At 43.6% G+C, this 13713-nt stretch overlaps 2 protein-coding genes across 4 annotated transcripts in view; both read right to left on the bottom strand.

Annotated features, from left to right (window-relative positions):
- Positions 1-5788: 5788 nt before the first annotated feature.
- Positions 5789-13638, bottom strand: RBM4 (RNA binding motif protein 4). 3 transcript variants are annotated; one of them, XR_011564803.1, is made up of 4 exons: positions 13505-13638; positions 12022-12445; positions 7728-7892; positions 5789-6206 (listed from the first exon to the last, which is right to left on the bottom strand). XR_011564803.1 is itself a non-coding variant. In XM_019954632.2 (4 exons), exons 2-3 carry the CDS (start codon positions 12431-12433, stop codon positions 8066-8068), a joined length of 1089 nt encoding a protein of 362 aa, XP_019810191.1. In that variant the 5' UTR covers positions 12434-12445; positions 13505-13638; the 3' UTR covers positions 5789-6206; positions 8058-8065. The 3 variants fall into 3 exon arrangements, 2 of the variants coding, with proteins under 2 accessions (XP_019810191.1, XP_019810192.1); XM_019954632.2 differs by lacking the exon at positions 7728-7892 and adding an exon at positions 8058-8742; XM_019954633.2 differs by lacking the exon at positions 7728-7892.
- The window catches only part of RBM14 (RNA binding motif protein 14), a 13947-nt gene continuing 13797 nt past the window's right edge, over positions 13564-13713 (bottom strand). Inside the window, exon 2 of the mRNA XM_019954631.2 lies at positions 13564-13700. Coding sequence (XP_019810190.1) covers positions 13684-13700 — 17 coding nt within the window. The 3' untranslated portion in view covers positions 13564-13683. The remainder of the gene's footprint in view (positions 13701-13713) is intronic.

Below are 13713 nucleotides of genomic sequence, written 5' to 3'. Positions count from 1 at the left end.
GGAAAGGGCCTGAGACAGGGAGCACGTTGAACTGAGTTGTGATGGTGTCTGATTTCCATTTTAAAAGGATCAATCTGGCTGTTATATTAACTGGATGGTAGAAGCAGGCACATTATTTAGTAAAGAACTTAGGAAATCCAAGTGAGAGATGCTTGATGCTGGCTCTGACTTGAGAGTACTACTGGGAATTCTGAGTAGACCCAAGACTGATAGGCTGAATGCAGGTAGAACCATCATTACAACCTCCATTTTCAGCCAGGTGCATCACATCATGATACTCCTCTGCTTAAGAACGATGAAAGACTCCTTTCAGAGTAAAGGCCAAAAGGACCCCTCAGATTATCATTTAACTGTCTCACCTCTTCTACCTCCCCCACCACTCTGGCCTCCTTACTGTTACAATCTGACCTTGAGGCCCTTGCTCAAGCTGTTCTCTTTACTTGAAGTACTAGAGGACTGTCTGGCCAACTTCTGCCTCATTCAAGACTGCTTAAATCTCAATGTCAGTATTCTTCACACATACACAATGCTCTCGCTCTCCCAATCCTTACTCAACCCTACCCTCTTTAATACAAAGCTCTTATTTCCTAACATACTATTTGCTTATTTACTATGTTTACTGTCTCGGGCTGGAGTGGAAGTTCCAGAATGTGGAGCCTCCATTAGCTTGGGTGATGAGATGAGACTAATAGAGAGGAGAAACCAGCATACAACAATAAGGGACAAGTAGCAGAGCCTTCACCTTTTAAGTTTAAAAAAAAAAATCATTTTGGAAAAAAGTAAATTTCTTCAGTCAAAAAACAAAAAAGATCCTTTCGTGATTTAGCATGAAATCACTAGCAACATTCCTATGGAATGGTAGGGGTGAATGCCTGATTAAAAGTTTAAGAGGAAATGAAAAGCAATCATTACATAGGGACAGAAACCATATAAAACATTTTTGAGTTTTGTACAAAAGAAGTGTAGAAATAAAGTGATAACCAGCAGGGAAAACAAAGCTATTTTTTTTTTTTTTTTGTAGAGGTGCTGAGGATTGAAGACATGTTAAAAATGGGAATAACAGAATGTTTGTAATGCAAATAGGACTGACTTAATACGGAAAAATGGATGACCTAAGAGGAAAAGGTCATCCTCCACAAGAGCAAGAGGCTGGGCGCTCACGCATGCGCAGAACCACCACCCTCAGACAAATGCAGCTAACTGGGCTGCTGGAAGGTGGGCAGGTGTGCTGATTAATTCTCTTCGGACTGCTTCAGTTTCTTCTGCAAGGTATGAAGCAGGTCATTCATTATATGAATAAGCAAGACAGGAGAGGAACTGAATGGGAAGGCAAATGAACCAAGGATCTATTTTCCAGTTCTGCCTGGCAGAATTAGAATTATGGGTCTACACAAGATATGAGGTTTGTAGTAACTTATTTAAAATGAAAGCAGTCACTGAGATTGTTTTTCTCCAGTAACCTTCAGCCTCATCAGTCAGACAAATGAATAGATGAATTGTATTTAACCTGGGAAGTTTTTCCAAGTATAACAGAGCCTTGGGGCTTGCAAGAAAAATGGTGCAGCAAAGAAGTGAGTGACTGGCACAGTTTTCAAGTTGGATAAGGAGGTGAAACAGCAGAGGGTGAAGGACACTGAAAAGTAAAATCAACAGATGGTTAAGTTCCAATGAGTCAAAAGTGTTGACATACTAAACAAAGCAATCTGGAAAGACAGACGATGGCTGATTTGACAGTAAGAAATAAATTACAAAAGATTAAAAGGATGGCATTTTTGAAGGGCTGTCTCCAAACCACAACAAACCCCCTCCCGGCACTTCCATTTCATCTGGTGTTTTAGTACACCATGGAGGTGCTTTACCCATTCCCTCTTGGTGAAAACACTACTAGTCAATTTCTTATCCATGTTATCTTAAAGAGACATTCAACACTAAAACCTAAAGAAATTTGCTTAGAGAAATCGTTTTATGACAAATCTATGACTGGCTTTTGAGGATGCCCAGGTACTATTTATATTCATTCTTTACTTTGGTAAAGCAAATCAGTATGGTTCTAAACAAGACTCAAAATCCGAAGTTTTAGAAGTACCTAAGAGTTCATCTCTGATGAAAAACTGGATCAAACAGTAGAAATGCCTGTCTACATATACCAAGTCAAATATGAAATCAGGGGTTTTAAAAAAAAAAACCAACCTATAGCTTGACCTACACAACCATCACAGAAAACCAGTTGGGTAAAGGTTCCGCAAGTCTTCCACCCAGTAGAAAACATGGGGAAGATCTCTGCTGAGGCCAACATAGTGGCCCCATAACTTGTTAAGTCTAAGGTATGTCCTGCAGCCAGGGAACTACACATTCTTGGCCACCGGACCACCAGGGAGTCCCTCATATAGTAAGCTTTAAACTCAGTCTGAGTCATTCCATTCTAGAACTCAACCTTCTCCTGTTTCAACCTAGAGTACCGTTCTCCAAACCCAAGTAGAAAAGCAGTGCTGGGAACTCCTAGCACAAGACCACACGGAGAATTCTAGTATTAAGTAACCTTTAGGAATTTGCACCAGAATGTAATACTATGTAATGCAAATGGTCTACCTCTCATGATTCCATCCCCCTAGAATCTAACTTATTGCTGACATCACTCTGGAATAAGGAACTCGGTTTAATTAAGCATTCACCCAATTCAACCCCAATTTTGAGGGTGTCTGGAAGACTTTTGGAGAAGGCAATGGCACCCCACTCCAGTACTCTTGCCTGGAGAATCCCAGGGACGGGGGAGCCTGGTGGGCTGCTGTCTCTGGGGTCGCACAGTCGGACGTGACTGAAGTGACTTAACAGCAGGAAGACTTTTAAGTCAAAGTTACGAAGTCTGACACCAAATCAATATCCTGAAAACTGCATTCCTAAGTCCTCTGACCTCCAGAATCAGGCTGGGTCAAATATGTGGCAACAGAAGTGTAGCCACCCCCATCCCCACCTATCTCACAATGATGTGCCAGTTACTTGCACACCCAAACTGCCAAGGCAGAAAGCTGCCTGTGGCGGTAGAGAGTTAGGACATAAAATTAAAAAAATTAAAAAAAAATTAACTGGAAAAAAAAAAAAAAATAGAGTGCAGAGGTATAGTAAAAAAGAAAAATAAAGTAAAATTAAAAAAATAAAAAAAAAATTAACTGGAGAGTTAGGACAGGCACCCATTCCTCTTTGTATTCTCCACATGGTACTTACACATAGTAGGCAACCAGTGAGTACATCACGAAGTGCAAAGCAAACTCTCAGGTGAATGCTAACCAGTTTACTGAACAGGATAAAAAGTGGAAGGCTACATGGGAGCTCCCCATTGGTCCAGTGGTTAGGACTTGGTGCTCTCACCCCTGAGGGCCCAGGTTCAATCCCTGGGCAGGAAATAAAAATCCAAGATACAAGGCACAGCCCAAAAAAAAAAAAAAAAAAAAGGCGAAAGGCTACAGAAAGCCAGTGTATTAAAGCTTCACTTTAAAAAAAACTATTGTACAACTACTGAGTCTAAGTGAGGACAGTATAACTTTGTTAATTACACAGAGGAGAGACTATGATGTGGCCTCAACTCAGATACACCTGATTTTAAGTTTACACAAAAATAATTTCAAACAATGTAAGGCTGAAATATTAGCAAGTTAAAATCAATCATTTCAAAAGACTCCCCCCCCCCCCCAAAGACTTAAGGTTGGTTTCAGAACTTGGGTCTTTTCCCACTGCTTTTTTCTTCCTTTTAACAGTGGTTTTTAAAAAACCACTCTAGGAATGCGGCAGTAAACCAGCACAGATTCAGTCATGAAAAACTACTTGTCTGTTGTAGGGAGATTGTGTTCTCAAATGGAGAGACTCCCTTTTCAAGTTTAACCAGACAGCATGCTTTATAATGCAAAACTATATTACCCCCCACACTCCAGCATGACATCACCATCTTTGCTGACCATTCCCACGTAAATAAAATTCTCTACTTGACACTCTTAGAACACAAGTTCTAGAACTACACCTAGGTACCTTTCAGAGTATCACTCAAAATGTTTTATTTGTTCAATCAAGAAAGTTAGCTTCCATCTTCTGAAGTTTGCCAACCCCACCCATCAGACCAAGGGGTATGTTTGATTAAAAACAGACCAAAGCAGGCAAACCCTCCAAGTGGCAGAAATCCAACCCAGCCAGGGAAAATAAAGACAGATGCAAAGAAAGGACCTAGCCTAGATGTAATAATCCTCTTTGTTGATCACTTATCTGTAGGAGCTAATAGTTTTAAGTTTTCCTGGAACTGCTGTCTTTTTTTCTCACCACAGACAACTTCCATATTCAATAAAATGGTGGCTGGGAGATAACACATAGAACACCTCACAGGGTTTCAGCGAGCAAATATCCAATAAATTACAAGCTGTACTGATAGTTACTCCCATCTCAGGCTTCTGTGAATTAGAAACTAGTAGGAAAACCTGAGATTACCAAAAATTAGCTCATTTTTCTTACCTCCCAGTACCACAATTCACCTTTCCTAAAACCATAATGATTGGCATAGAGTGAAATATTAGTCACTTAGTCATGCCCAGCTCTGAGACCCCCATGGACTATAGCCTGCCAGGCTCCTCTGTCCATGAAATGATCTGGACAATTATACTGGAATGGATAGCCATTCCCTTCTCCAGGGGATCTTCCCCATCTAGAGATTGAACTGGGGTCTCCAGCGTTGCAGGTAGATTCTTTGCCAACTAAGCCACCAGGGAAGCCCATAATGCTTGGCAGTTAGGTGCTCATGATTCTTCAAATGATGCTAGGAAATGCCCTAACCAGACATAACCCCACTGTATTTACGCTAAAACTGGAGCAAGAAGGTATAGACAAAAAGTATCTTCAAGACAGTCTATTTTGATAGATGCATAGAACTAAGAGGCAGCGGCTCTTCCTCGTACCCTGCCCCCTCTACTCATCCTTGTTGTTAAATAATCTAAAGCTCACTTCTGGGTCCTTCTGTGCCTATCATTCTAAAGACAATGAGGCACTAGTGGGACCACTGAGGTATTCCTTGAATTCCAACAGAACTATACATTTTGGGGCTGCTCTGGTAACTCAAACGGTAAATAATCCATCCCCAAGGCAGGAGGATTTGGGTTCAATTACTGGATTGGGAAGATCCCCTGAAGAAGGGAATGGCTACCCACTCAGGTATTCCTGCCTGGAGAATTTAATGGACAGGGAAGGCTGGTGGGCAACAGCCCATGGGGTCACAAAGTCAGACACGACTGAGTGACTAAGCACACACATACAGATGGTGAAAGGCATCAAAAAGCTTTACTCGCTGACCTACAAAATAAAGCCACAGCTTAATTTTCCACATGTCATGAAGTGAAAGCTAACCTCCTGGTCCCTCAAACCCTTCATTTTCCTAGACCTATCCCTTGGAAAATAAGTCAAGCTAGATGTAGTGACTGGGCAGTTTGAATGGTAGTACTAAGGGGTGGATGAGGATTGTTTTGCAAGCATGGAAAAGTCCCACATTTCAAAACTGCTAGTAGGTACATGGTTTTCTAACAACGGTGTGATCAAGTGAAGGCAGTCTTTAATGGAGTAAGGCTGCCTGCCTGGGTTCTTCCACATAACCCCTCTCTTTCCTTTGGCACCTATAAATTCTCTATATGATAAAGAAAGTAATGGCAGTGATGTTCACCCAGAACTGAATGTCAGACTCTACCCACTCCCCTTCTCTTCTAGGGACAAATAAAGAACCCAGACACAAGTCTAAGTAAGAATTCTCTCAAAGCACACATTTCCTAAGTTGAAAAACCATTTATTTCACCGGAAAGAAAAAAGTGATTCAACTCTATGTGTCCACCCGCTACAAGCCTTTGGGTCAAAAAGACTCAGGAGCGGTGACACTCTCACAACACCCACTGGAAGCAGGAGGTGGGGCGACAGCACAACCCCTACCCGTTTCTGCACACAATGAGGCCTGCTGGGAGAAAAGAACATAACGGGGAGCTACAGAAGTACTGAAGGACAGAAAGAAATGGGAAACGGGCAGGAGAGAGGAGAGGAAGAGGTGGTCTGAACTTTTCAAGATAAATTTTAAGGTCCACGTTTCCTGAGGGACTGAACGCACAGAGCCGTCCCGGAGATGGGGTACCACGAAGGGTGTATTCTCATGCACAACCGCAGCTCGGAATTTCAGCCCACACACATCCCACCTGAAAGAGAGCAAAATACAGGGGCTTTACAGCAAAGCTCACAAGGGCGTTTCCACTTAACCCTTCAAAGAACATCCATAAAGTATGGTAACTTGACACTCTTTTTAAATTTACTTGTATCCATCCACAGTATCACAATAATCTCTCAAAGTGAAAAAGAGCCTGAAGGCCAGAGTAACTGGGAAGGTCAAGTAACCCCAGATTGGGCTCTTTTCTCTCAATTAACTGGCAAACTTTCTTTTATGACAGTAGATAAGACATTGCATTTCTCTTGATGTTAACGTATCAGCATTCCTCAAAGAAGGTAATTTCCACATTTAAAAACTGTCATTGAAGGGCAGGAAAAAGGAAAAGGTTCCAATTAGCTCTCTGGAAAAAAAAATATGTTTGAATCTTGGGGCTGCAAGTTAAAAACCATTTAAAGTCCAGGAAAAAGTAACATCAATTTGAGTAAGTTGTAAGACCTGAGGGCATCCAACTCTGCCTAGGGAATAAAAGAATGTACTGGAGAGCGTGTGTAAGCTAAACATAAAGTCTCTCAAGTTTCTTTTCCACTAGTTTTATTCCCTATCCCAAAACCCTGGGCAAGTCACGTATTTTCTGCCCTAATGGGAAAAGGTGGCAGTACCACCCATCCTGTTACCTCAGGATCATGGATCAGTGGGAATGTCTGGGCCACAATGAGAGCTACTCAAGACAAAGGGTGTTGTGAAACACCCCTAAATACAACAGCAATCTCATACACCTAGAGCCCAAAGCTGGCAAGCGTCAGAAGAGAATACAGTCAAGTAGAGCCAAACGGATCATGAGGCTCAAACTGTATAGGAAAAAGCCAGAGGACTCAAGGCACAGCTGGTGGTTCAAGAGTGTTAACTGCCCAAACCTGGTGGGAAGATGAAGGGAGTGATCCGCTTAAGGCAAAGCTCCCAACCTTGGATTTCAGCATTACTGAAGAGTAGAACTGGCAGGGGTGCATACATTATTTACATTATTATGTACCTTAAAGAGATGGAGAGGATGTCAAATCTAACACTGTGGGGACAGTGGGGAAAAAAAAAACTAGACAAAGTAAACAGGCTCTCACAGAACAGATTCAAAGATAAAGCAATGGAGTGGGCATCCTATTCAGCTCAGAGAATGAATGTGAACTGAGGAGAGAAGTTGAATTTGAGTCTATGCCCCAGACTCCGTGTTGAAATTAACTTCATAAATTGAAAGATCTTTTTCTATTCCTCTCTACCCCAACTTACCATCAAGTAAGTTTTTTCTCTAAAGCTCATAGGGGATTAACTTCAGAAATGTCAGAAACACACTGCTTCAAGATTAAGATGATACCATTGGGTAGTCTTCATAGTAACTGGAACTTGAGCAGTGATGACCAATTATAACTACAATTACAGATTTTAACTGTGCAGGTCCTAGCAGACCTTTCACATAGCATGAAGCAGAAGAGGAACCCTGCAAACATTAATAATGTCACACACCTAGGAATTCCAACAAAGGCTCTGAGAAACGACACACCTGGGTCTGATGTCCGGGTTCCAGGTTCAGTTCAATTACAGCACACAGGTGTGACCCGAGATTCATCACGTCACACTGTTTGCTTTTCCAGACACAAATGGAATCAGGTTGACTCCTGGGACTAGGAGTCCTGGAAAAACAGCCATGGCGGCTAAAGATGTTTGTCTATTTCAGAAAAATTAAATAATTAGGACTTCTCCCTAATCCCCTGAACCATTAGCATCCTTACCCTAACCCTGCAAAAGCAAGCAAGCAGGGCAGCCTAATTGGAGCCTTTAGGCTGCAGGAGGGACGGCAAAACCAGAACCAGGGACACCCCACCGCTCTCACCTCAAGCTTTAAAAGGCTGAATACCGCGCCCGATCCGCATACTGCTCCCGCTCATACCGGGCCATGTCGTACAGGGAATTCCGCGCAGCCGACGAACCTTGGGACAACTCACTCTCATGCCCGTAACCGTAGCCCTCTCCAACAGTAGGGACTGGGCCTGTAGCGCGACGCAGGGGGCTCCGATCCCGCCCGTAATATGAAGAGGAAGCTGCAGTAACAGCAGCAGCAGCTGCTGCAGCAGCAGCAGCAGCAGCTCCCGAGGTCGGCAACAGGTGTCTATCGTAGGGGTCGAGAGAGGTGGAGGTGAGGTGACTGGCCATGGCTGTGTTCTGGACTTGTGGCAGCTGGGACAAGGTCTGCTCTGCGTAATTATACGCAGAGGCAGCTGCAGCAGCCACCGCCTCATAGGACCGGGCAGCACGGCAGCGCTTGTAGTAGGCATCGAGCGCTCCGTACGCGTTGTTGTAATACAATGAATCCCCGTAGCCCATGGTGTAAGGTGTACGCACTGCTCCGTATTGCTCATTATATTGCTCGGTAAAGTCTGCCACGCGGCCCGAACGATCTACTGGACACTCTTTGGACCAGTGCCCCTCTTTCCCGCACCGATAGCAGCCGCTCTGGTCTCCCATCCCGGGCGCAGTCCTAAGCCGGCTGGTGGACAACTGCACGTGCATTCTTTTGCCTTGAAGAAACAGACGCAAGAAGGGTTGCTATACTCTTAGTCATAGCCCCAGCCCCTACCCCAGACACTGGTCATAGCTGGCTTTACCTAGACAACTGTAATGCAGGACTCACTGCCATTTTAAAATGGTTTTTTAAAGGTCCAGTATAAATTCAGTATGATGACCTGACTTCAGGCAAAGATAAATGAAGAAATGTTTCCGCTCAAACATCAGTCTAATGCTTAAGAAAAACTACTCTCGTTCAAAAATAGGCATTTCATTTTTTGCCAAGTAACTACGGACACAAACTGCTCTGAACAGGGGCCCAATGTCAGAAGACACCACAATTAAGAGTGCTCTACAACATTCTGACACCTCCAATCTTCACTATTAAGACTCCTGACTTCATTAAGCAGGAAAATGCAAAGGTCAGTCCTCCGCATCACCCCAAAATCAAAGAGAATAGAGCAAGACACTGAAGTTACCACTGATAGTGATCCAGACTTGATCCATGGCTGAATGCTGTAGGGAAGTTCCAAGATTTTTTTGGGGGAAAAAAAAAAAACCTCACAAATGCGTGAAGAGGGGCAAAATACAAGTTGACAGGCTGCTTTATCCTTAACTGGGTCCTTTAAATTGCTAGTTCTGATATTCATTATAACAAGAATTACTTAAAATCTTCAGCGACCTCTTAAAGTAGGGGGTCAAAGAAAACAGGGCAGGCAGTTCACAAGATGGCTGAATTTTCAAAAAGGGTATTACGAAAAATGTGGAAGAAAGGGGGAAGGATGAGAAAAGTGGAGAATGAATACTTATGTTAGTGGATCAAACTGTTCATTTCAGCAAAATTAAAGTACTTTTCCTCAAAAAACCCAAGATCCCAACAACATGTACTTAACACTATTTTTTTGCTGAAAATTAGAACTTGTATTCTGGAAATGGAAAAATATTACTTTTGAAAATCTAACAGAAGAAACATTTCTTAGAAAGTTTAAGTTTTAAACCTTCTCACAGAAGCAGTGTCCACCTAACATGATCTACCATTTTAACAGTAAGCCAAATTCCAGCAAAACGTTTCCAATACAACTGGTTATCATGCCCCCAAGCATGCAAATGGCAAAGAACAGTGGTCCCATGCTTAAAAATGCTTAATCAGGGGGGTAAACAGAGAGGTCGGGTCATCTATGCACCTAACATTACAGAAGGTGGTACAATTTCACCTACAAAGTTCAAGGTAAATTCTTAAAGACTAGAAAAGGGATAGGGGATGGAAGGATCAAACTATCAAAAAAAAGTTCTGGTTCAAACAAACTTTCTGGTAGGTGCAGATTGCCAATTAAGAGATAGGATATGCAATTAAGTACTTTAAGTGCTAACCCACGTTCCTTGCATTTGCCCAAGTGGCCACTTTGGCACCTAACAAAACCAGACATAACAAGAGCAATTAAGGAACCAATCATGTACCTTCAAGGCATGAAGGTCACTAATAAATGTCCTGATCTAAAAATTCTCCAGGAAAAAAAAAAAATCCGCAAAAGTAACTAAGCATCAAAGAGCCTACAGTTCAGAAGCCAAGAGTCATGGTCCAAGGATTTATCCTGTATTAGCTCACACTGTCCTTCCCTTACATGTGGTAGCAAAGAGACACCACCACCTCTTCTGTAACTTGGTTAAAATGTAGAAGAGTATTAAAACCTCCACAAGAGCAGCCTTTGCGCCCAATTACACTGTTGACACAAGGTAATTCTCAACTTACCAATTAAAAATGGAAAATGAGACCTGAGAGACCTGTGACATTTGTCTTTAATAATGCACAGTAACACCCATGACACAAGGCACCCATTAACTTAGGGGGAATGATGATCAGACTTCCAGATCTAAGAAAGTTCAATTTATATAAACATCAAAGATAGCCAAAATGATTCTTAAGAGGAGTGCTCAGGAAAAGCAGCAGCCACTACCTTGTTTGGCTGAAAAAGTGGAATATAGGTTAAAAATATAGCAAGGAGTTATGGGAATAACCTATAATTTAGAAGCAGCTACACCAAAGGTGAAAGGCTCATTACTGACTTCCATACTGGGAACCCAAAGCAGATGGGAGAAGACTAAGGTTAGCAACTCACCATGGTTACCATCCCCTTCATGACTGCCACTCTTGCCACAGAAGCTCAGATCATAAACCACCAAAATATATTCCAAATAAACTATCATCCATAGCATACTGCCTTCCAGGCACACTATTACTCTCGTCAAGGCTCCAAGATATCACCCATCTAAGTGGTCTTTCCACCAAAGATGTGAGAGCCCACTCCTCAAACCAGCAAAAGGCATCAACTTTATCGCCCCCTCCCTGATGACTCCCCCTCCCCTGCAGATCCCCATACCTTCTCCTCAGACACTCCTGAAACTATCCTTTAATCCCACTGTGCCCTCATCCTCCAAACTGAACCTCTGGTGCATGCATAATAAAAAAGTAGTAAGAGATAAAGCCCTTTAAACACACTAGCTCTCTAAAGACTTGTTTAACAATGAATTATATTTACTAAGAAGCTATGAGTTGGGATGAAGTTGGGAAGCTTAACTGGTATTTTGCTTCTGAACGGGTGGCTTAAGGCAGCTTTTGCCAAGTCCTTCATATGCAACATGGTGTGCTGAGGCAATAAATTTCAGAGTGAAATACCATTCTGCGCTTTACTACTACCGTTACTACTACTGCTGCTACTGCTAAGTCGCTTCAGTCATGTCCGACTGTGCGACCCCATAGACGGCAGCCCAACAGGCTCCCCCTTCTCTGGGATTCTCCAGGCAAGAACACTGGAGTGGGTTGCCATTTCCTTCACCAGTGCATGAAAGTGAAAAGTGAAAGTGAAGTCGCTCAGTCGTGTCTGACTCTTAGCAACCCCATGGACTGCAGCCCACCAGGCTCCTCTGTCCATGGGATTTTCCAGGCAAGAGTATTGGAGTGGGGTGCCATTGCCTTCTCCCTTACTACTACTACTGCCAAAAAAAAAAAAAAGAACAAACAAATCTTCAGTGGAAAGATTTCTGCACCAATAGATAAAAATGCCTAGGGGTTCCAATCTAAAGCCAAGTGATTTTTCTCCCAAACTTGATTTGCCTGAGGTAAAGCCTCTAAATCCCATGCATTCTCCATTTAAGTTCATCATCCACTCTTAATCCTCACCATCCATCAGCCAACCAACAGCTGTCTCTACCCATGACCCCTCCCTTCTACTTATCCAATCTATTCTCTACACAAGCCTTGTGTTCAGCCCTCTTTCCCAAAAAGGATGGTTCACCTTGAAACTCTGTGTTGTCAAGGCCCCTGATGGCCTCCACTGCATCCTCAGCCCGCTCCATGTGTACAAAGGCATAATCTTTCACGATGTCACATTCGATAACTGGACCGTACTCCTCAAACTTGGCTCGGAGCTCTTTGTTGGTACAAGTAGGGCTGATATTGCCTACATGTAACTTTGTAGAGGTTTTGCTCTTATTCTTGCTGGCTTCCACGTTGATGTTCACCCCGTGCAGCTTGTAGTGGTGCAGGTTTCGGATGGCATCCTCGGCCGCCGTCTTGTCCTCTATGTGCACAAAGCCGTAGTTCTTAATGATGTCACATTCCAGCACCTTCCCATACTGCTCGAAGAGAGAGCGGATCTCCTGCTCTGTGGCCTCCCGGGGCAGGTTTCCGATGAACAGCTTCACCATCTCGGACACAGCCTGGGCGAAAAGAAACAAAATTTCTAACGAAAGATCTCAGGCCCACATCAGCTTTAAAAAAAACCCAATACCGCCATCTCCTTTCTGTCTGGCAAATATTTCCAGTTTTCTCTCACGTCCCACACGCACACTTCTACACAATTATCAGAGGGAATCGGGAATAAGAAGGCCCGCTACAGAACCAACAGATACAAGAAAGCATCTGTAATAAAAATCCTTGGTAGTCAAATACGGTTTGATAAAACTTGAATAATTTTAAACGGTAATGGAAATGAAAGTGAGGGCATAAATGTAGCCGAGAGAATAGTGGACTTTCTAACTACTATAAAGACAATCAGGGGGACTTCCTTGGTGGGTCCAGTGGTTCGGACTCCACGCTTGAACCGCAGAGAGCTCAGGTTCAATTCCCGGCCGGGAACTAAGATCCGCAAGACGTGCGGTAGAGCCGCCAAAATATTTTTTTAAAAGAAAACAAAGGTCTAACTGGATTGACCGTCTGAAACTATGCACTGTCTCTTCCTCTCGTAACCGAAGAATCAGCCACCATTTCCGGAAAGGTGGACCTTAAAAGTAGGTTTTAGGGTTTCCTTTAGAAGCAGTGAACCGCTGACTTAGGCCGGAGAGTCAGGCGTTCCAAGAGTACATAAGTGTAGAACTGGGAACGCCTCTCTTGGGGTGCCGTCCTACGAATTCCTGGAGAATTGGAGAAATGCATGGTTGGAAAAGGGGGCTTGAACCTCATCGGCCTGACTACCAAGTCTCAGGGCCTAAGAGATCCTTAAAACGTGGTTAATCCCTAAATCTAACGGAAGCGCGGTTACTCGATGGAAACCTCGAGGCAGTGGGCCGAGCCTAGTCGGGCAGAGGGCAGGGTGGGGAGAAAGTATATTCTCAGGGGAGGTTGTGGGGGAAGGGCTGCTTCAGGCTTACCGCGCAACGCCGAGCAGAGGTCGGCTCTCAGTGACGGGTGTGGAGGCCACTACCCCACAAGGATACCCTTGAAGCCCAAGGAATGAGATTTAACAAGGCAAAACAGTGAAAAGGCTCGGAGTCTCTCACCCGCACGAAAAGCAGCAGATGCTCTTCCTCGCGGCGCGGACGCTTCTGACAAAACGCTAAAATGGCGACGGCCGCAGTAGTGACTCTGGGTAGAGAGGGGGAGGAGAACCTACCACCGGATTGGCCGTTCAACAAAATAAAAGGCAGGCGTTCCTGTAGATGCTCTTCCTGATTGGTTATCACGAACGCCAATTACCTGAGGCCGGGAA

The sequence above is a fragment of the Bos indicus genome, chromosome 29 (assembly GCF_029378745.1).
Source record: "Bos indicus isolate NIAB-ARS_2022 breed Sahiwal x Tharparkar chromosome 29, NIAB-ARS_B.indTharparkar_mat_pri_1.0, whole genome shotgun sequence".
NCBI classification, from domain to species: domain Eukaryota; kingdom Metazoa; phylum Chordata; class Mammalia; order Artiodactyla; family Bovidae; genus Bos; species Bos indicus.
The sequence above is the reverse complement of the archived record's forward strand: the minus strand, read 5'-3'. Positions and strand labels throughout refer to the sequence as shown.

Bases quoted from the DNA above. Each gene is read 5' to 3' on its own strand.
- RBM4 (XM_019954632.2), bottom strand. From the start codon at position 12,433: ATGGTGAAGCTGTTCATCGGAAACCTGCCCCGGGAGGCCACAGAGCAG. The intron at 8,743-12,021 runs GTGAACCATCCT...TGTTTCTTCAAG, and splicing joins TGACAACACAGAGTTTCAAG to GCAAAAGAATGCACGTGCAG.